Source organism: Juglans regia, chromosome 6 (genome assembly GCF_001411555.2).
Source record: "Juglans regia cultivar Chandler chromosome 6, Walnut 2.0, whole genome shotgun sequence".
Taxonomy (NCBI): Eukaryota; Viridiplantae; Streptophyta; class Magnoliopsida; order Fagales; family Juglandaceae; genus Juglans; species Juglans regia.
This window is the reverse complement of record NC_049906.1, coordinates 17,988,043-18,010,840: the sequence shown is the minus strand read 5'-3', so window position 1 is coordinate 18,010,840 and position 22,798 is coordinate 17,988,043. Positions and strand designations below refer to the sequence as shown.

Genomic DNA, 22,798 nt, shown 5'->3' with positions numbered 1-22,798 from the left:
CAACTAGCAGCCAAAGAAGAACATATGTGGATGTAGTAGATCAGATATACATAATTCATCGTCATCTGTCTCTCCCTGTCTCTCTCGCGCGCTCGTACAATGGCGACCGATCTACTACGGCTGTCTCTCTTGCCTCACCGAAAGCTCTTCTACAGCTACAGCTGCAGATCAAGCTCCATTGCTCGCTGTTATGGCTTCGGTTCTCTTGTTCCAAGAGAACGGAGACGTAACCTTCTCCTCCCAAAAAGACGCCGACGCTCGGCTTCTAACTTTGTTCTCTCCAACTCCCTCGAAATCGAGCCTCTAACACAAAGTGAAGAACAAAACTGCAATGAGTCAACGTCGGTTCTTCTTGACGTCTCCGGAATGATGTGTGGGGCTTGTGTGTCCCGTGTCAAGTCGGTCCTCTCCGCCGAAGACAGAGTCGAATCGGTAGTGGTCAACATGTTGACCGAGACCGCGGCTGTCAAATTGAAGCCAAGGACCGATTTTCCGGCGAATGTTGCGGAGAGTTTGGCTCGGAGGCTGACGGAGTGTGGGTTTCCGACGAAGCGGAGGGTTTCGGGGATGGGAGTGGCGGAGAATGTGAAGAATTGGAAGGAGATGGCTAAGAAGAAGGAGGAATTGCTAGCAAATTCTCGGAATCGCGTGGCTTTCGCGTGGACTTTGGTTGCCTTGTGTTGCGGATCGCACGCTTCTCATATCTTGCACTCTCTTGGCATTCACGTCGCTCATGGTATTCCTTCATCATATTGGAACTGGAGAACAGTGCTTTGATGTCCAACTTTGATTTATTGTTGTTGGTTTCAGGATCTTTCTGGGAAGTACTTCATAATTCCTATCTAAAGGGCGCTTTGGCTTTTGGGACTCTGTTGGGACCTGGAAGAGGTCTGTAATGGTTTCTCTTTCCTCTTGTTTGAATACCCTATATTACTAATTTTTTCAAGCACTCCATGTTTTGTGGGATTTTAATGTCCTAAAAGGAAAAAAATATTAATTCAATTAGCGTGTTTAGGAATACAAAAATGTACTGTATAATTATTTTTATCTATTTTTTATGTACTCTATTAATATTATGATTGATTGTTTTATTTTTTTTTTTAATATCAAATATTACATCAATAAAGTGCATAAATAAAAAATAAAAATGATTGTACATAGTAAAACTCAGTTAGGAATAAATATTCTATTTTATTGTCTACTACATTCCTTTTAATTGGAATTTTCGAAATTCTCAATTTTTATTTTTTGATTATTTAGAATAACAATGTGTTGCAGACTTGCTTTTTGATGGCCTGAGGGCATTCAAGAAGGGTTCCCCAAATATGAACTCGCTGGTGGGATTTGGGTCCATAGCTGCATTTGTGATCAGCGCGGTGAGACCCTTTCCTTAGTTTTCCATTGCATTCCGGGATGCTCCTTTTTTATTTTTGTTGCAAGTTATAGAATCTTGAATTCCTTTCCTTTTATAGGTCTCACTTCTTAATCCTGGGCTTGAATGGGATGCATCATTCTTTGAGGAACCGGTGAGTTGCTTTACGTTCATTCTTTACAGTGTTTTACATGATCTTATAAGAAACTTTTTAAATTTGAGATTGCGAAACCTACAACACAACTTGGTTGTTATAAGTTATAACCACCCTTCCCATCATTACATCTGAAAGCTAGAAGGTTGAACTTTATGGTTTAGTAGATAACACACTCCTCATGGAATGCCCGTGTTTTAGTATGCAGGTCATGCTTCTTGGTTTTGTGCTCCTTGGACGTTCTCTGGAAGAAAAGGCGAGAATCAGGGCATCAAGTGATATGAATGAACTTTTAGTAAGTTAGAATGTGGTTCATGTCTCTAATTTCAACAGATAAACTAACGAACATTTGGCTGGTCTCTTCGTGTGAAATTTGGTTTCATTTCTATTTCTATTACTTTTGTATTCTTCTGCTAAATTATGTTTGGACAGTTGCAAATTTTATTTTGATCCCATTACATTCACTTTAATTTTCTTACATTTTTTTTATCTGCTCTGTGATTCACTTTTAGTAATTCTATGTTTGAAATGTTTTAACAGGTATTTTGAACATGAGACATGATTTCTTTTTTTTCTTTTTTAAAAAAAAATCTAGTGCATTTTGATGGAAACTTCATTTTATATTAAAAAAATAAAGCCATATAGTCAGTTACCGAAACACTTTGGTCACGGATGTCTCAATGTATTTTTACTTATAAATAAAAAAAAAGATGTCTCAATGTAGTTTTTGTTTGACTGCACCACCATGTCTCTGCTGCCTGTAGTAGGTCTAGCCTAATGTCATGGCCCATATGAAAGTTGCATGGGTATGCATATTTGAGGATAGAGTACCATTTGCTCACTATGATGAACATGCTAGCAGCCTAAGCATCCATGTAATATTGTGTTGTTATAAAATATGGTACCGTGATTGACTTAATTAAATTCAGCACTTTTCAGAGCTCGCACTTCTCTTGTTCTTCAAGTCTCTCTTTGGTTTGGTGACTAGAAAAAGTCATTGGTGCATTTATGTTTATTGCATGGTCAGATAACTTTTGTGCATCAACAAGAAATGGAGATATGCATGATGCGCTTTATCATATACTTGGTATCTCTCAGGGGATGAAATAATCAACACTTGTTTGATCTAGTTTGCTGGGTGTTTTTGCAGTCACTGATATCCACGCAGTCACGGCTTGTAATTATGCCCACTGAAAGTGATTCATACAGTGATAGCATACTTAGCTCTGATGCAATATGTGTTGAGGTCCCAACTGATGACATCCGAGTCGGAGATTCTGTGTTGGTTTTGCCCGGAGAGACTATTCCTATAGATGTAAGTGTTAAGGTTGATATGGAGTTGCATATTTTGTAGTCAAGTCATTGTAAGAAATCACGTCTTCGATACCATTTTAGCATGATAGCAAGGCCCTGATTGGATTTAGAGATGGTTTCATCTCATCTCATCATTATAACTTTCCTAAATTTTCACACAAAATATAATAAACAATTCAACTTTTTCAAATCTCAAAATAATAACAATATTAAAAAATAATATTCTAACAATAGTTAATGTTCTCATACCACCGCTTCAACCCATCAGGAATATGGCCAATTACAACATCTTCAATCAATATAGACACAATAATATGTTTTTGCTTGAAACGAAAGTGCTGTTGATTAGTTACAATAGTATCTCTTTCATTTTCTTTTTAGTTTGCTGAGCGTCTTCCCATTATATATTGACTCAGCACACAGAGAAGTGGTGTTGTGTAATATCAAGTCTAATGCAGCATCTTTAGGATTTAAGCACTATGTAGGTTTCTGGATGTGATCTTGGTTGGAGGCATATATTGTTAAATAGGTGTTAAAAAAGGGATCCGACGACTTTGGTGCTTGTTGAGACAAGAATAGAATGGAGAAGAAGGAATAGACTAGGCAATCACACCTTGAAAGCTCAAAAACAAACTACAGGAAATTATCAAAACAACATTTCTGAATCTGAAACAGATTATCTAAAGGCCCTTATATTGGCTATTGCCAAAACCTATTCAACAAAAAATAGGATTCCTTATTTTGTTTTTTAAAAGAAAACCTAAATTAAGTAAAAAGTATAAGAATGAAACAGGAAAAGTTCTCAAAAAAAAAAATTTAAAATAAGACATTTTGGTCTCTGATAATCTCATTCTTACAAATAAAAAAATTACTAGATTATCTACAGTTAAGAAAAACTTATTTAAATTTGAACCAATGGGCTTTCTTACGTGATAAGCATAAATATAAGACCCAAACTAAATAGGTGAAGATTTTGTATGATTGCATCTAGACGCCACAGCTGTAGTCCAAAATTTCAAATAACTTTGGTTTCCAAGTTTTGTCTACCAGAGCTTCTTTTGCATCACACATGTAATGCATGCATGTGCGCACACACACTCCAAAACTGGATTTTTGCTTATGGATTGAGAGTTAAAATTCAAATTTTTGGGGCAGGGAAGAGTTCTTTCGGGAAGAAGTGTTGTTGATGAATCCATGCTTACAGGAGAATCACTTCCTGTGTATAAGGAAAAAGGCCTCACGGTCTCTGCTGGGACAATAAATTGGGTATGATTAATTTTAGACTTGAGAATTGTGATAATGTCTGTTTTTTGTTTATCTTTGAGACATTGGTGGGGTATAGATAGAACTGCTCATTTTTCTTGGAGGTTGACGTATGCTTGATTAGCATGTTTCTCGTAAAATCAAGCTTTAGATCATATAGTCGAGTTAATTCCTGGGAATTTCAAATTTATGTGGCTTTTGACAATCCAATTTCTCTTAATATTATTAGAAGGGCTATTATTTATTTCAGGATGGTCCTTTGAGGATTGAAGCCTCTTCCACAGGCACCAACTCAATGATATCCAAGATTTTTCGCATGGTTAGTAAGCTAGCTTTCCCCTCTCTCTGTCTCTCTCTCTCTAACTGTGTATGTGTGCACGTGCTCGCTTGCCTGTGTTCCACATCTTCAAAATACCTCTAGGTTTTAAAGAGGACAGCGTCACTGCTCAAGCAACCTCTGAACTTGTATTGCAAATGTTATTGATGGCTAAGTAGAGCAAGTGATTAAAAAATAGGAACTGATCCTAGCACTACCGAATCACCACTTTGTTAGTGATTCACATAAGGCTTGAAACTCATTACAGTTGCATGAAGTCATGAACAATTCAATTAGCCTGGTCCAGGTTGGATTAACAGTTACCATAAAAGCCCAAATGAACTATCAAATGCTTGATGCTATATAGGAAATTTTAGACCTTATTCTATATGGGCAGATTCTTCTTCAAATAAAGCTATATGTTTTTATTGTCAGGTTGAGGATGCTCAAGGTCGTGAAGCACCTATACAAAGGCTTGCAGATTCGATAGCTGGGCCCTTTGTATATAGTGTAATGAGTCTTTCAGCTGCCACATTTGCATTTTGGTATGTGTTTGTTTCTTTAATTGCTTTTCCATGTGATTGAACCATACCACTTAGAAGTGCTTTAAGGTTGATGGAAGGTTAAATAGGACTAAGGAATCGGTTTTTAAGAAAGGTTCAAATTGTTGGATTTGTATTAACATTAATCAATTTAACTCCACATTGAAACTTCTGACTCTTCTATATGTTTTGTTAACTTTTATTTGTTTCTTACACCTTGTTGTATTCATGTTAAGGTATTTTATTGGGACACACGTTTTTCCAGATGTCTTGCTGAACGGCATTGCTGGGCCAGAAGGAGATCCTTTGCTTTTGAGCTTGAAGCTTTCTGTTGATGTACTGGTGAGTAATGGTAAACTCATATGCCATTGACTAGCTGTATATGGCCTGATGCATTAATTTTAGACTATTTTGGGATTCAGTTCTTCTACATGGATGCCGCCCATTTTAACACACCCACACACTGCACTGACATGGCATTAAAAGAAATTAAAAAACGAAGGTGAAAGAAAGAAAGAGAGCCAACACAGAAGAAGACCATTTCAACCCGATTTTATCTCAGGCATGAATAGAACGAGAAAGAATGCATTTTTATCTCATCTCCTCATACATTCAGCACGATTTTTATCCCATCTCCTCGTACATTCGGCGCAATTTTCATCTCACCTCCTCATACATTCAGAGCAATTTTCATCTCATTCTTCTACTGGGTTCTTTTTTTTTTTTTTTTTTGTTATTGTTGTTTTCACTATCCATTGTGTCTGATTTGCATGACCCATTATCTTGATTTGGAAACACATGGGTGTTGGTGTCATCTCAATGGGAACTACCACCGATGTCTGAAGCTGAACGGTGCAGGTTCAATATGAACGGTGTCTGCTACTCCTGCTTTTTGAGGAATAAGTGCTATAAAAGTTGCATTGAGGCTTTTTTCAAACCTTCCTTTTACATGGAACTCTTGAAAACCCCACATTATGTCCCCTTTGACTGCTTTCCAACAAACTTGGAAGAATGCCATAGTGAAGCCATTGGGACCTGCTGCTTTGTCCCAAGCCATATTTTTAACCACTTTGCAAACCTTGTCTTCTTCGAAAGGCCTCTCAAGCCACCCTGTTTCCTAGGGATCAATTGTCTCAAACACGAACCCATCTAATTTCTGTCGTTTCCATGTACTGTTCCGAGAGTAAGTGCTTATAATGTTGTACAATATGATAATTTGTTGCAGATTGATCTGAGGAAATAATACCATCACCATCATCTTACTTGCATTGTTCCTCCTATGCGAATTAGCCACTCAATGGAAGAAGTCTTCATTTATCCCCCTCCCTCAACCATAAAGCCCTTTGATTTCTATCTCCAAAAGATCTCCTTCATTAATGTTTCATTTTCAAGTTTTACGCCATATGATGCATTTTTTAACTTGTAAACAGTTCCCCTAATGCTCCCTTAAGCAACAAACATAGTTAGTTTCTCCATTTAAACATCCCCAAGCAAGTTGTCATGTAGAAAGACATTTTTAACATTCAACTAAAACAATGGGCAGTTAAGATTAGGAACAAGAGAAATCAACAGTGGAACAGAGGAGATTGTGGTAACCAAGCAGTCTACTAATAGTCGATGCCATAGGTATATATTTAAATCTTAGCTATCAATTGTTCTTTCAAACATTCTACAACCATTAAGATTAAACTTCAATGTATTTATCCATGTACATCAAACAATTTGTGTAGGAGGAGACCCGTTTAATAATTAATTAGAAATATATTAACATGACACGACTCATTTAAAGTCGTTTGTTTCATGTAAATTGGTTGAACTAAAATATATATGTAACACCCTGCTCCCCAATAAAGACATTTTATAATTTTTGAGGAGCCAGTGTGCTACTACTAAACTTAAATATAAAAGCTTTTCCTTTTTAACAATGCGCCAAATGCGAAAGAATTCCATAAAATAACAAATTTCAATAAATACTGAAAATCCAAAATAAAATCTGCGGAAGCACTTATTAAAATACGGAAGTCTCATGTGCTTATCAAAATAATTTATTTAAACTTTAAACAATAGAAAGTCATAGCATAATCTGTCTAGGCCTCTGCCTCGCCTCCCGGAGTCAAGTCCTGTTCTGCAGTCTCATCTTCATAAATGTTATCACCTGGGGGGGTTTAAAAACATAAAAACAATCTAAAATGAGTCGAATACTCAATAAGCAACACATCATACAGTAAACATAATAAACATAAGGTTTCTTGAAAAACATGCATATTCATAAATATATTCATAAATAACATGAACATGAATATTAACTTATCTTTCACTTATCATAGGCCGTTACCCACTGTTGACCCCCGTGAGTTAGGGTTAGCGAATCTAAATAGATTCTGATTCCGTCCATGGCCGCGGGTTGTGAAATCCATACATAAGGAAGACATACTGGGTGCACTACCAGCATGCACGACCTGGCAATGCAATATGCCCATAACATAGGTACCGTTTTCATATCATAACATAGGCCGTTACATATTTTATCAAATCATATTTGCATACTTGTCATTTCATAGATTTAAAAAGAAATCACATACATACTTGTCACATCGTATCATAGATTTCAAATGAAATCGTATTCTTTTATAATATCGTGATACATGTTTCCTCACATAAATTCATAACTTTTCATAGAAAATTTTATGAAATAACTCTCACGTAAAATCATGCGTTTAATAAATAATTTTGTGAATAATCTCTCACATAAATCATGTATGACTCCCATAATTATTTTAATGCATAAATTATCACATAAGATCATCAATATTCATAAACTTTCACATAAAATCATAACTTTTTATCATGTCTTGGGTACGTAGAAAGGGGCTTCCAATGAGGGCATACATGCATAATATCTTTTATTAAAAAAATAAATAAACAGTTTACCGAACATACGTGTAAGGATATGATCATGCTACTTACCTTGCAATGCTAATCTATTTTCGGCACGTAATCGGTCGCCTATAAAAATAAACACGTATTTTGCATAAATTTCTAATTAAACAAGTGATTTTATTTAAAAACCTAAACTACTAAAATAGTCTATATTTTCTAAACCTAAACGCTTTCTGACACTAAAATATCCTTACCCGTTAGTCTTAAATAAGCAAGGATATTTTTGGAAAACAACATATTGAACATGGGCATTTTGGGAAAACAAAATAGAGGGGCATTTTTGTAATTTAACTAACCAAAAAAAATATTGATTTACGGGTTGCATGGATCCGGTTTGGCTTTACGCGTGAAAGGGATGCATGCAATCGGGTTGGGTGGTGCGATGCTCACCAAGAGAGGAAGCTGATGTGAGGCGGCTCTGGGTGGCTGGGGAAGGACCGGAGACGCGACTGGGTTCTCTGGGCAGTGGTGTTATGACGCCGAGAGAAGGAGAGGGGGAGTTCTGTCAAGCCGCAAACAAACCGAGAGAAAGAGGGGACGACGACGGTCGTGGGCTTTCCGGGAGAGTGGGTGCCACTGGGTTGTGCTGGTCGGCGTGTTCTGTGGCTGAGGGTGGCTGGGCTGTGGCTTATAGTCGGAGAGCTCAATGCTCTGTTTTTGGGTGTGGAAAACAGGGGAGGCTGGTTGTTGGCTTTTTCTGAGGCAAGTCGAGTAGTGATTCTGCTAGCTGGGCAATGAGGTGGTCAGAGGGAGGAGCTGCGTCGTGGTTATGGAAAGAGGCCAAGTTTTTATGCTCTTTTGTGGGGCTGGGGTAGTGCTAACTCACGGTTTCCGTTGTGCAGGTGGCTCTCGATTTCTTGTTTCCTGGACGTGGCCTGGAGGCCGTGCATGAAGTGGGGGGCAGTGTGCAAGGGCTTAATGAGTGCGGCTTGCAGTTTGGGTTGGCGTGGAGGGGATCATAGTGCGACGTGGGGAAGAAGGCGTGGGTTTGGTTTCCATGGAAATTTTCGGAGAGGAATAGCTTGGCGGCAGTGGCTATGCCTTTCATGCAGAGGAGAGCTTAACTATTTATAAGCCTAGCCAGTTGAGAGTCAAAAAGGAAAACCCTAGGATGAGAAACGTGAATGCGGAGGAAACGGATGGAGCCGTGCATGCATTTTATTGATACGTGATTGGAAGACTCACGGCGGAGGGCATTGCGGCTTGCATTTTTTGGTGAGTGAAACGTGTATATGTATATATGCTTGAGAACCAAAAGAAAACCCTAGATAAAAAAATAAAGGAAGAGACGTGCATGTGCATGTGCATGTGAGTGGATTGTTTGAAATTCATAAAAGAAAATCCGGTAGGGAGGATTTTTATTATGAAGAGGATTCATGAGTTTGGAGAGAGAGAAAAAAAAAATAATAATAATAATAATAATAATGAAGCCAAAAAAAATAATCTATCCGATAAATTTTCTAATGGGCTTTAACTCATTTATTGAGCTTAATAAAATTATTCGAATTTTATCCCTTAAAAAAAAAATAGGGTCGGGTCGTTACAGTATAACTCATTTGATCTGATTAACATAATTTCACATAAAAGTTAAAATCTATATTTATTAATAACCACAATTTCTTAAAAAATATTTTTCAATATTTTTCAAATTTTAACATATAATAAAATCAATATTATAAACCATACAATAACAAATATGAGCATAGGTCTAAAATTATAATCCCAACAATAAAAACATAAGCATATTGAGAAATACCAATATTATAACTTAACAATAATAAAATTTTAATTTTGAAATAAATTCTAAACAAGTCAAAACGAGTTGATTTCATGTTAAGCAGGTTGACTCATTTATAAATTGTGTCTTAACGGGTCAACCCTTTAAGACCTGAACCCGTTAACATCAAACTCAAACCTGCTAGTTTCATGTCTTGTTCACGTTGGGTTCACAGTTCATGTCACATATTGCCACCCCTAGTATGAGATAATGGAGCAAGGATAGTGGAAGAAATCAATGCTTAAAACCAATATTTTTCAATATTTTTCAAATTTTAACATATAATAAAACCAATATTACAAACCATACAATAACAAATATGAGCATAGGTCTAAAATTATAATCCCAACAATAAAAACATAAGCATATTGAGAAATACCAATATTATAACTTAACAATAATAAAATTTTAATTTTGAAATAAATTCTAAACAAGTCAAAACGAGTTGATTTCATGTTAAGCAGGTTGACTCATTTATAAATTGTGTCTTAACGGGTCAACCCTTTAAGACCTGAACCCGTTAACATCAAACTCAAACCTGCTAGTTTCATGTCTTGTTCACGTTGGGTTCACAGTTCATGTCACATATTGCCACCCCTAGTATGAGATAATGGAGCAAGGATAGTGGGAGAAATCAATGCTTAAATTTTCACTTTTCTTTACCATTGGAAGGCAGTCCACCTTTGTCTTCCCAATTCTAGTATTTAGGAGAACCCTAGGTGTTGGCTCAAGTGGTAAGGGCCTCATTGTTGGTGCCATGCTTCCTCCAAGTCTAAGGTTTGAACCTTTGAGTGTAACAATATCTTGGGGCCACATCCTATCGTTGAATAGCCGATGATTTACTTGATCTGTGTGATGGGGACGTGCTACACATGTTTAGGGTTTAACCGGATTAAAGGCATGTTGATTTTGTATGGTCTCCAAGATTCCTCATAAAAAGGGTATTCAGGAGTTCTTTTTTACCTCTTTTCTCTCTCTCATTGGGTGTATTCGAAATATACTCCCTATGTACTTATAATGTCTATGCTTCTTTTTCTTGATCATTAATTAAACTTGTCTGAATAACCAAAGAAAAAGATAGTTATTTAAAATTGGTATTGATTCTAATACTTATCAAAAGAGAAAAAAGGTTATCTGTGCTGATATACAATTATTCAAGATAGTGCTAACAAGAAAAGAGCTGCTTCAGTCACTGATTTAACAGTTAAAGAACATACTGGAGGCTGAGAACTTTGAATGCAATTCATCATACAAGGTGCAAGCCATTAATGCCTTTGATTTAGACTGATCCACTTTATCTTGTCATTGTTTATATTGTTGCTATTGGCAGCAGTTCGTTCATAACTTCTATGTATGGAGGGAAGACATTTATGTAGTTGATTCTATATGTCAAATGAGAAACTTTGCACTGAAGATTTAAAAGAAATGTCATTATCTTATTTATTCAGTTCATCAAATAAAATTATGTATCTCTTGATAACCATGCTTAGGTGTCGCTCTTGTATGTCCACTCCCCCATACTTGGGCCTCGCCTATTATCATCAATAAAATTATTTACTGATAAAAATAAAGTAAAATTATCTCTTTCCTTGCAGGTGGTTTCTTGCCCGTGTGCACTGGGTCTTGCCACTCCCACAGCAATCCTAGTTGGCACCTCTCTCGGTACATTAACTTGTTTTAACTTGTTTGATATTGTCAGCTGGAATATTTATGATGTAGATGGAATTTCTATAACAGTGAGTGCTGCTTTATATGTAATCCTTGATGTCCTGTAACTTATAAAAGAGAATGATACTTTATGTCCTGTAATTAACCTCTTTCTTCTTGATACCTGCTGTTAATCTGTAGATTGCGGGTATAAAATTGTCTGCTATAGTGGGATCTGTCATAACATATGCTAAATGAGTGTTTTCATTTTAATAAAATCGTCTTTCTTACTTCTCAAAATAAAGAAAAACATATGCTAAAATGAGTGACTTCTATTCCATTATATTTTTTTCTTGTATGTAATTTGCTATATATTTAAGCATCCAAAACAATAATGTTGGATAAAACATTATTTGAAGGATACGTGGATTCTCAAAATGTCTATCCTCTGTGAATATTGAATGCCACTCCCTCCCAAAATAGATGAGTTGCCTCCTTCTGACTGATTCAGGGCGCCACCATCCTTAGAACCCATTGAGAGAGAGGGGTCTTGGCCAGGAAGGGGAGATGCTGTAATCTGTTCAACTATTTCTATATAGATTCTAATCGTACCTCTCCCACTTGTCTGTTGTAAACTTTAGAGAAGACAAAGGAGGTATTTGTCAGTATCCAAAAGCCACTGAGCAAAGCTCTTTCATTTTTTTCTTTTGTCATGATATGAAGTTGAATTATATTTTATGTTAGTTAGAGAGGTTGTTAAACTATTATGCACTATGGATTCCTCATATGCATTTTAAGTAAAAATAAATAAACATAACAAAGCTTCTACTATTTCTTATATGGACAATATAAGAGTAACCTGAAAATTTAAACGGAGAAATGTTTTCATCTGTAAAATTCCCTTATATCAGACTAGTAAGAAAAGAGAAGTATTCATACATTTATGAAAGACAGAATAGTTTGTAAGATAAGTCTACTTTATATGGCGATAAAAGTTCTAGAACAGTGTACCAAGAACGTTCTCCTCTCCATACAATCTTATAGAACTTGTATTCATATACAATAAACTTACAGTTAATAAGAAATGATTATATGGAGAATGTTTCCAAATAAGCCATATAGCCTAAATTTGCTTGAATCAAGATTTTTGTGTTTTGTTTTGTCTTTCCAATGGCCAGCAATTATCTTTATGTTTTTATACCCTATATCATAAATGTTGTACCTATTCAGACCACCATTCCCGTTGTTGCATTGGAACATGAACAGGAGCAAGACAGGGGCTTCTTATCAGAGGAGGAGATGTACTACAACGCTTGGCCAGCATAGATTATGTCGCTTTAGATAAGGTAGCTCTACATGCATAGAATTGTTTGCATCTCTCTCTCTCTCTCTCTCTCTCTCACACACACACACCACACACACACACTGAACTGGCTTTAAAATTTGAAAGATACAGTGCCTTTTAATCTAGATTGTTTCGAGTACTCGGCTTCCTCACTCAACTTCTCCACTTTCAGACTGGGACCCTCACAGAAGGAAAACCTGCTGTTTCTGCTGTGGCTTCTTTCCTTTACGAAGAAAATGAAATCCTTCAAATTGCTGCTGCAGTAGAGAAAACAGCATCGCATCCAATTGCAAAGGCTATTATAAGAAAAGCTGAAGCGTTAAATTTGGATATCCCAGTCACTAGAGGGCAATTAGCAGAGCCAGGTTTCGGAACCTTAGCAGAAGTAGATGGGCGTTTGGTAGCAGTTGGTGCTTTAGAATGGGTTCATGAACGGTTCCAAAAAAGAGCAGACCCATCTGATCTAAGGAATCTGGAGCATGCTGTGATGCAACATTCGGTAGAAGGAATATCATTGTCAAACTATTCAAAAACAGTTGTTTATGTTGGCCGTGAAGGAGAAGGCATTATTGGTGTTATTGCAATATCTGATAGTTTACGCCATGATGCTAAATCTACAGTAACTAGGTAATTTGCTATCCCATAAAATGATGTAATACTGATCATCAATGTATTCATAGACAATAAGTCTTGTTTCTCTTATGTCTTGTTCCCAGTTTTAAGTTAAAGCGGCCACGAGCATCCTTTTGACAAAAGCTATTCATTGTGGAGTCCAACTATAGTGCATCTCAACATTTTTCCCTTTTCCCCAACTTTCTTCTGATTTTTGTTCTGGGAATTTCTTGTGTTTTATAGATTCATGTTTTACCTGAACCTCACCAAAAGATTATTGCAGTGCACTTGTCACCAAAAGAGCATGTAAATTGTGTACAACTTCGTAATGTCACCTCACCATTAAAAGATGTTCCAATGAATCATGTGGTCCTTGAAAAGTAAAATAAGTACGTAAATAGACTTTGAACCATATAATTTCCATGAAAAAGTTGTGTCAATCTTATGTTTGCCAGTGTCCTGATTGATAGTCTTCTGTTTCTTTTTCATTTTATTTGCCTTTATTTTCTCTTTTTAGGGCTAGTCTTCAACTTTTCTATGTTGGATCATCTGTCCCAAACCTCAGCATGTGTAATTGTATTCTTTTTCATCATTTCTGAAGTCCGTTTGGTATGCTGTGGGTTGTTGATAGATTGACTGTCTCTAGTTTCATTCCATTTGTTGGATCCAGAAATTATATTTTTTATACGGTTTTTTTTCCTGAATGAAAGTCTGGTCCTTGCTATTTCCATTATGTGATTTTCTGCTTCATGTGCTTATGTTGCTGCTTTGATGTGAAGGCTCCAGCAGAAGGGTATCAAAGCAGTCCTCCTATCAGGAGACAGGGAAGAGGCAGTTGCAACTATTGCAAAGACAGTTGGAATAGGAAGTGATTGTATCAATGCCTCCTTGAGTCCGCAGCAGAAATCTGGAGTTATCTCAACTCTTAAATCTGCTGGACATCATGTTGCTATGGTAACCATCTTCTATTGGATTCCTTCTCTAGAATTTATGTGATTGTAATCAATATGCAATGGTCAAATAGGTCCTAGCTTGCTAGTGACTCTGATCTCTTCAATTAAACTTTTGCATTAAACACCATGGATGCTGAAAAACACAGCTCTTAGGTAAATCTAAGTTGGGCATCTAATCTTCCCGTGGAGATCAGTTAAAGCAATGTAAAGACTCCTAAAAGGCTATTGCTTTTTATTATTTTGAAGGTTGGTGATGGCATAAATGATGCACCCTCTTTGGCTCTTGCCGATGTTGGGATTGCTCTGCAGATTGAAGCACAAGAGAATGCTGCATCGGATGCGGCATCCATTGTACTTCTTGGAAACAAACTTTCACAAGTATGTTCTTTTGAATTAGACGGACTTAGTTTTCTTGTTTTATGCTACTCATGAGGTCATGGAATTTTTCTGTTGCAAAAAAGGTGATGATCATGATGACCTCTAACATGGCAATAATATGTAGTAGCAGATATTTTTGTTGTAAATAATAAACATGATGTGTTTTTTTGCTTCGCTGAAACTCATCGTTCTTGAGATAACATCTTAGGATGGCATTCGTTTCAGTAGCTTCTATATTAAAAGGTAATTTTCATTCCTATATTTTCCTTTGCTCCATAAGGTTCGATATGAATATGAACTGCAGTCAGCCCTATGTTCTCTATTTTAGTGATCAGAAGTACCATAGAACCCAGAAAACTTTGCTTATATTACAGTATCTTTAGATAAGAACCTGTGTTGCTGATACTCATATATACTGATCCACACTTTCACAGAGAAAGCACCTACACCTATGTATTTGTTTGATATTCTACCTAAAAGCTTTGGTTACAAGGCTGTTGCCATTTCAAATTAGTCACTTCATTCAAGCTGATATGACCTGAATCAGACTGATTGCACTAGGAGATTTGAAGAACTAAACCATGTTTCCAAAAGGATGAGGAATCTTCTATATGTTGACAGAACAAAACCAAGTGATTCGTTCCCCTTATAAAAATCCTAGGCTGAATTTCCTTTCTGCTGCAAAACAATTCATTTTAGTGATAGAAGGGGTAAATTGTCTTTGAAGTGTATCATCTGGTAGTGGTTGATTGAAGCATTTGAGTTTTAGACCACTGCTAGAAAATTCATTTGAAATCTTTTGTATTGTGATTAAGTTGTCATAAGATTGGCAAGTTACGAAAGAAAAACGAGCCTGATGTGAGTTTTTGAACCAGTAACAGGGTTTATCCAATATTAAATAAAAGCCTATTCGGTTTTTATGCTTCTAGTTTATGAGTTCTACTTTTTCTGCAGGTTGTGGATGCACTGGAACTTGCACAGTCAACAATGGCAAAGGTGTACCAAAATTTATCATGGGCGATAGCGTACAATGTTGTTGCCATCCCCATCGCTGCTGGAGCACTCCTTCCCCAATATGATTTTGCCATGACTCCTTCACTTTCAGGTATGCAAATTTATACTTCTCTATAGGAAAATTACTTTTCAGGTATCTGGGGTTTGTGCTTCTGCAAAACTAGTATCTAGGGTTTGAAAAGCTAAGTAAGAACTAGCACCTGGGTTAGGGTCAGATAACAAAATGATCCCGTCCTTCAATTGTATATCCAATAAGAGAAAGATACGTGTCATCTGTATGTTCAGTCATCATTTAAAAAAAATTATTAAAATATTTATTAAAAAAAGAGGTCACCCACGACAGTGCCACTCCGTGGATGTCCACCAAGGGCCACCCAGATTTGACGGCTCGATCTAGGCCGTTGTCCAAGGGCCACCCCTTGGTGGCCACCAACCACTCATGGGTGCCCACCCCTTTTCATTTTTCATAAATAGCTCAATAATGTTGTTTTCTTTAATATTTTCCTGTTTTTATTTATTTTTACGTTATTTAGTATTTTTTATTTTTACACAAATTTAAATTATTTAAAAAAAATAGTTTATAATTTTTTAAAAATATTTTTCTTCAAATGTTTTATTTTTTAATGTGTTCTTATTTTTAATTTAGTTGATTTTTTAAACTTGTGTATCTTTATTTTATTTTATTTTTTTGCTATTTTCTTGTTTTTCATTTTTTTTACTATTAATGCTAACTGAAAAATAGTTATAAAAGAGTTGTAGGCTATCATGACTATTTTTTTAAAACTCTAATTGTACATACAAATGATGTCCTCTTGAGATTGGATGTGTCGGTCAAGTGCCACTTCCAACTTCAATCAGGGGACTAGCAGAGGGACCATTTTGAAATGATTCAAACCTTAGGTGCAGGTGCTAGGTCGTAACTTTTTTAAAACCTTTTAGAAAGTAGTTCTGGAAAAGATGCAAATCCTAAGGTCGTCCTCAATAGTGATTTACCCTTTGCTTTATATTTTATTATTTGATTGGAATGGCTGGAAAGCCTTGTTCCATGCTGAGCTTGTGTGTGGACGTGGACAGCCTTGCATTCCACTGTCATTTTATCACTCCGATATTTGGTTTTGCAGGTGGGTTAATGGCTCTGAGCTCAATATTTGTTGTCACCAATTCTTTGCTTTTACAGCTCCATACATCTAAGGGAACCAGAAAGATGTAGCTTTTGATTCAGATGCCCCTCGCTTATTTTTCCACGAGTTGTTTCTGCAAAGACTTTTTATTTTAAAAATTAAAATTATAAGAATAAAAAAACATTTATCATGATATTTCCACCCCAACTCAATTCTTGTGTGTAGGGAAGTAGAAATAGAGTAATTGTTGTTAAAAAATTCAGCTTTTTCCTTTTTCTCAGATTTGTATGCCAGGTATGCTACTTTGTATGTAACTGTTGAAATTCAGCTTTTACTGGTGTTGATCGGTTTCGACGGATTGTATTGTTTAAAACCCGAAGTTGAATTTTGACCTGATGAACTCGTCTTTGTTTGGGTTGGACAAATCGGATGTTTCAATCGGATCCCAACCCTTTATGCACAGGCCTAATAATGGGTTTCATTTGTACAAGTGGTGTGTAGACCTGCCCGAGCTCTACAAATAATCAAATACGGACAATAACATGCATGTCGTGTTAGATATCTTGTTTCATCCCAATGGCCCAAAATTACCAACAGGGTTGCGCCACCCACCTTTAAATCAATTTGACCATTTTTTTCCTTAAAAGAGAACAAATGGAAAATGTGGAATGTAAACGTTTTCTTCATGAAAGGTTCCAAAAAATTAAAAATAAAAATAAAAAATTAAGATATTGTTTGGATAGTGAGTTGAAATAAAATGAATTGAGTTGAGATGAAAGTTAAAAATTAAATAAAATATTATTAGAATATTAATTTTTAACATTATTATGATTATAAAATTTGAAAAAATTGAATTATTTATTATATTTTATATAAAATTTTAAAAAATTTATAATAATTAAATGAAAAAAAAAAAAAAAAACTTATATCCAAACCGGATGTAAAACCCTCCATCCACATCGTGTTAATTAGCTTTTCATATGAGCTACGTACAACAAGTTTTACCTCTGTTTTTACAATGAAATGATATGACAACTGCAAGCAATATAAACTTGCCATGTCATTTGTATTTTTTTGTTTTTTTTAAAGGACATGTCATTCATACATCATATCATTTCAAAAAAAGGACATATCATGCAGGCTACATATATGGAAGTTGGCAATCCCACCTGCAGCCAGGTGTTTTTGTGGAGAACTTGTCAATGTCTTTTATGCAAAGACGAGAACTTGTGCAAAAGGAAAATAGTAGACAATCCCCAATGCCCTCTCCATATACTATGGCCCATGGGAATGCATTGCTACTAGTGATGTCTGGAGCAGTGTTCAAAGAAAATTAAAAAAAAAAAAAAAATAGAGTTTCCCACAAGAGCCTCAAGGAAATTATGGAAGAAATGTTTATGAAGTTAAACAAGGAGGAGATGAAGAACTTTAAGTAATACTTTGAAAAACTTTGGAGGAGAAAAAATAATTTTGTATTTAAAGATATTCTCACCCACCCAAAATCTTTGTTGCAAAATGCATATCGGTTGCTACAAGACTTTAGAGACTCTCAACAAATGGTGACCAATCAACTAGCAATTACTAACCATCGGTTTGATAGATAGGAAGCTCCTCCAAGAGACTCTTACAAGATTAATTGGGATGCTGTTGTGGATAGGGTACACTGTAAGGTAGGGATTGGGATTGTTGTTCGAGATTTTCGGCCACAATGAGGAAGAAGCAAGACTTATTCCCAGATTCTATTAGCAGAAACTTATGCAGCTCTCCAATCAGTAGTATTTGGTAGTGAGCTGGATTTGAGGATAATAATATTCAAGGGAGATGCAAGATAAGTTGTGATGGCTATCCAAGGTCCCGTGGAAGACTTGAATTGTTTTGAAATGCTATTATCAGACATCAAATTCAAGCTACAATGTTTTGAACACTGGTCAATCAAACACATCCATAAAGAAGCCAACATAATTGCTCACACTCTAGGCAAGAATGCATTAGGACTTTTTGATTTTATTGTTGACATGGAAGAAACTCCTCAGTGTATTCAGTATATGTAATATAGTTCTTAATTAATGAAAATTGCATGATTTAAAAAACAGAGTATAATTACAAAAATCCAAAAATCTAGCATCCCGCTTGTTCATCCTCCACTGCTGCACTTTTCTCCACCATCGCTCTACTGCTATTGCAATCAACCACGAAACCCATCAACACCAGCCTGGTCTCACACCACTTCCATATTGTTGTCTTTTTTATGTATTGTGCTTCCACATGGAACTTGAGTTCTTTTCATCTCCTTTTCTTGTATGTTCTCCAGCTTGTGCCCTTTTCATCTCTTTAGTATGTAGAAAAATGTTTTTTCCCAAATCTTATTGGAGTTATTTTGTTTAACAGTTGATAATTGTAATTGTACTCTGTCTGGTTAGCAATTGTTGGTGGAGAGGGTAAAAAGGCCCAACCCAAGAGTCCGAGACCCTATGATCTAAAGGAGGCCCATTGGTTTGATAAAGTAAAGATTACAGCCGGTGGTGAGCTTGTCTCGCCAAGTGGGAGGCCTGTTCAGCCCACCACAAGAGTAATGAGATGCCAACAGAAGTGGTCAGGGGTAACATACGCCGACTTGTCAATCGCCTTGAATCATCATTAGCTCATGGCTACTAGGAAGCATATGGGAGAAGCTATGACCACCATTCACATGGGAAAAGATAGGTGGGCACTGCCAGGGCAGGCCGAAGGGGTGTAAACTTCTCAAGTCTGTAGAAAATAACTGCTAAGAAACGTGTAGGAGAGGTAACCATAACTTCTACACTAAGGAAAGAAAGGTGGGCACTGCCGCAGCAGGCTGAGAAGCAACCGATATGATGGTCGTGAAATAGTAGTTATGAGAATGTGTGCTGAAAGAACAACCATGGCTCTCCCCGCAAAGAGAGAGAGAGGGACTCATCGGACTTGACTAAGGGAGACGTGAGTCAGAGCTCAATGCCACATTGATTATTTCCCTTAGTGTATCATGCCCCCTAATTGATTCATGTGCACGAAGTATGAGGCACGATGGGACAGCTCCTTAGGATGAAAGCAACATAACTCCAAACTACCTAGTATAAAAGCCTAATCAAGGTATGTTCAAACTCACATAATTTTAAGGCAAAGTAAACACTTCGTAAAAAGGAAAATTGACTTAACCATCAAGGCAGCTTGGTCCCTTGGTCCACCTCCCTTCTTTATTTGTATGTTTGCAGGTCTTTTGGTCCACCTCCCAGCCGTCCAAGGAGTCCTCCCAGTACATACGAAACATAGTCAAAACAATAGCGTCGTCTGTGGGATCTCATTACAAAAGCTTGGATTTGGTGGGCTCATCAGTTATCATGGACACACCACAAATGAAGCAAGATGAGTTGGTGAAAAGGTTAATGGTGCAGATACAAGCACTCGTGAAAGAAAGTGAGGCATTGTGAGAAGGTCCCCATAAACCAACGGAAGAACCGGAGCCAAGTCGCAACAAGGAAGAAGAGTCACATAGAGTCATAATGGAGGATGACGAGTGAGATAAAAAAAGAATGCGGCAAGAGCTCTAAGATAAGTACCAAGAAATGGCGAGAAGAGTAGGAACATCATCCTTGGCAGACCAAATGCTAGCCAGCACTAGTCTGCCTTACAGTACGAGCGTGATGGCAGTGTCGTTACTGCCAAATTTCAAGGTCCCCCAGATTGACCTGTATGACGGAACTTAAGATCTGTTGCAGCATTTGGACACCTTCAGGGCACACATGAACCTGCACGGGTTCCCAAGAGAGGTCGAATGTCGAGCCTTCCCTTCGACCTTGAAAGGGGACAGGAGCTTGGTTCGCATCCTTGACACTAAGCTCAGTTCTCCATTTTAAGGATTTGTCACGGCTCTTCCTCACGCAATTCCTAGCCAGTCGTAAGAGGTGATGACCGGCGGCTTATCTTCTGACAGTCAAGCAGTGAAAGGATGAGAGCCTGAAGTCTTATCTGTACAGATTCAACAAGGAGTGTATGACAACATATGACCTTGATGAGAAGATCACGCTTGCGGCTCTCTTGGGGGGCATTTGGCCTCAAAGTCCATTCATGGTAGAGTTGGCATGTAAAACACCCGATACATTGAGACAATTCATAGACCTGGGCGATGGGTTCATTAATGCGGAAGATACACTTCGAGCCTTAACCACCCCCAACAAGAATAGAGTTGGAACAAGCCGACAAGAAGGCCAAGGCTCTGGCGTAGGCAAAGCCAGTAGAGAAGAGGCTGACAGAGTAGGCAAGAGAGTGGGCACGATAGGCCCTTACTAACAAAAGGTGCTAGCCACGGCCGCTCAGCGCTGACTATAAAAGATGTCAGTGACCTCCCAACCCGAGAGGTAAGAGTGAGAGAAGGAGAAAATTGCTACTGCCCTTTTCACAAGACTACTACCCACAATACCGTAGAGTGTAAAGCCTTAGGAAGAAAGAGGGATGGACCCCCATGGGAAAACAGGTAGGACCAACGGGGTGATCAAGAGCAGGGTCAAAGCTGGGATGACCAAAGAAGGACTAGCGAGAGGCATGCGGAAACAACGATTGCAAACACCCCCAAATCAAGGCCCTCCACTAGGAGAAATTCAAACCATTGCGGAAAGGTTCGCCAGAGGAGGGCCGACATCTTCTGGGAGAAAGGTGCATGCGAGGTAAGCGCACTTTTAAGAGATATATGTAGCGAAGCAACGACTCAGGAGGGAGAATGGCAAGACCCCAGTCATCTCCTTTGGAAATGCCGACGAGGAAGAGATCCTTCAACCACATGAAGATACGTTGGTGGCCACTCTATTGGTCGCCAATTTTACCCTACAGAGGATCCTTGTCGATAACAGTAGTTCTACTGACATCGTCTTTTGGGATGCCTTTTGCCGCATGGGTATTGATCCCGCTCGCCTGCGGCCTACACCTATCCCACTAAGAGGCTTCACAGGAAACGTCATCCAGCCTATGGGGGTCATCACCCTACCAATATTGATGGGAGAACACCCCCCCACGTTTCTTCAATCATGGCAAATTTTATAGTAGTGAAGTCGCTCTCATCCTATAATGCCATCTTGGGGCGCCATATATTGAATAAATTAAGGGCTATAACATCAACCTACCATTTAAAGATGAAATCTCCAATGGCCATAGGCATAGGAGAGGTCAGAGGAGAATAGGTGATGGCCAAAGAGTGCTACATGCAGGAATGATCTGGCAACAATTGTGGCACAAGCGTCAACACTCGGCGTTTGCTGGAGAAGATGTTGTGCTTGTATTATTGTTAAGGTGAGAGAGGTCGAGCAATCCGGAGAGTTGCTCGCCTATTAGGGGCCTTGGAGGTGGGGTGGTCCCCGACCATTCCCACCTGTTGGCTCGTCATGAGGGAGGTCAAATAGTCTGATAAATTGTCCCGCCTGTTGACTCTCAGCAAGAGATGAGTGAGGTCGAGCTGTCCCTAACCTTTCCCACCTGTTGGCTTGTCATGATGGAGGTTGAATCTTTAGACTCATCATTACTGTTTAAGGGTCACAGGGTCTTTTGACCTCCACACCCTTTTTCGTGGGCACTGCACGTCTTTTGACTCGTCATTCATGTTTAAGCGTTGCGTGGTCTTCTGACATCCACACCTTTTTTCATGGTCATGGGCACTGCGAATCTTTTGACTCGTCATTGGTGTTTAAGGGTCGCATGGTCTTCTAACCTCTGCATTCTTTTTCATGGGCATTGCAAGTCTTTGGACTCGTCATTGGTGTTTAAGGTTTGCATGATCTTTTGACCTTCGCTCCCTATTCCGTAAGCACCGCGAGTCTTTGGACTCATCATTGGTGTTTAAAGGTCACGTGGTCTTCTAAACTCTATGCCCTTTTTCTTGGGAACTGCGAGTTTTTGGACTTGTCATTGGTGTTTGGGAGGATGCTTGATCGTAGTGTTGTGGTGGGAGGCTAAGTTCGATCTCTCTGAGGGGTTTTCACCAAAAACTAAATAGGTTAGTGTAATACAAATTACAAGTTTGATATTTGTAAACCTGAGTCATT

General features: G+C 37.8%; 1 protein-coding gene across 1 annotated transcript; it reads left to right on the top strand.

Annotated features, from left to right (window-relative positions):
- Positions 1 to 17: 17 nt before the first annotated feature.
- Positions 18 to 17,139, top strand: LOC108985995 (copper-transporting ATPase PAA2, chloroplastic). Its single transcript, XM_035690592.1, has 17 exons — positions 18 to 736; positions 811 to 888; positions 1,279 to 1,376; positions 1,473 to 1,526; positions 1,735 to 1,821; positions 2,677 to 2,841; positions 3,996 to 4,106; positions 4,354 to 4,422; positions 4,855 to 4,964; positions 5,198 to 5,303; positions 11,274 to 11,340; positions 12,592 to 12,671; positions 12,843 to 13,297; positions 14,062 to 14,236; positions 14,482 to 14,613; positions 15,568 to 15,718; positions 16,749 to 17,139. Exons 1-17 carry the CDS (start codon positions 100 to 102, stop codon positions 16,835 to 16,837), a joined length of 2,664 nt encoding a protein of 887 aa, XP_035546485.1. The 5' UTR covers positions 18 to 99; the 3' UTR covers positions 16,838 to 17,139.
- Positions 17,140 to 22,798: the final 5,659 nt, after the last annotated feature.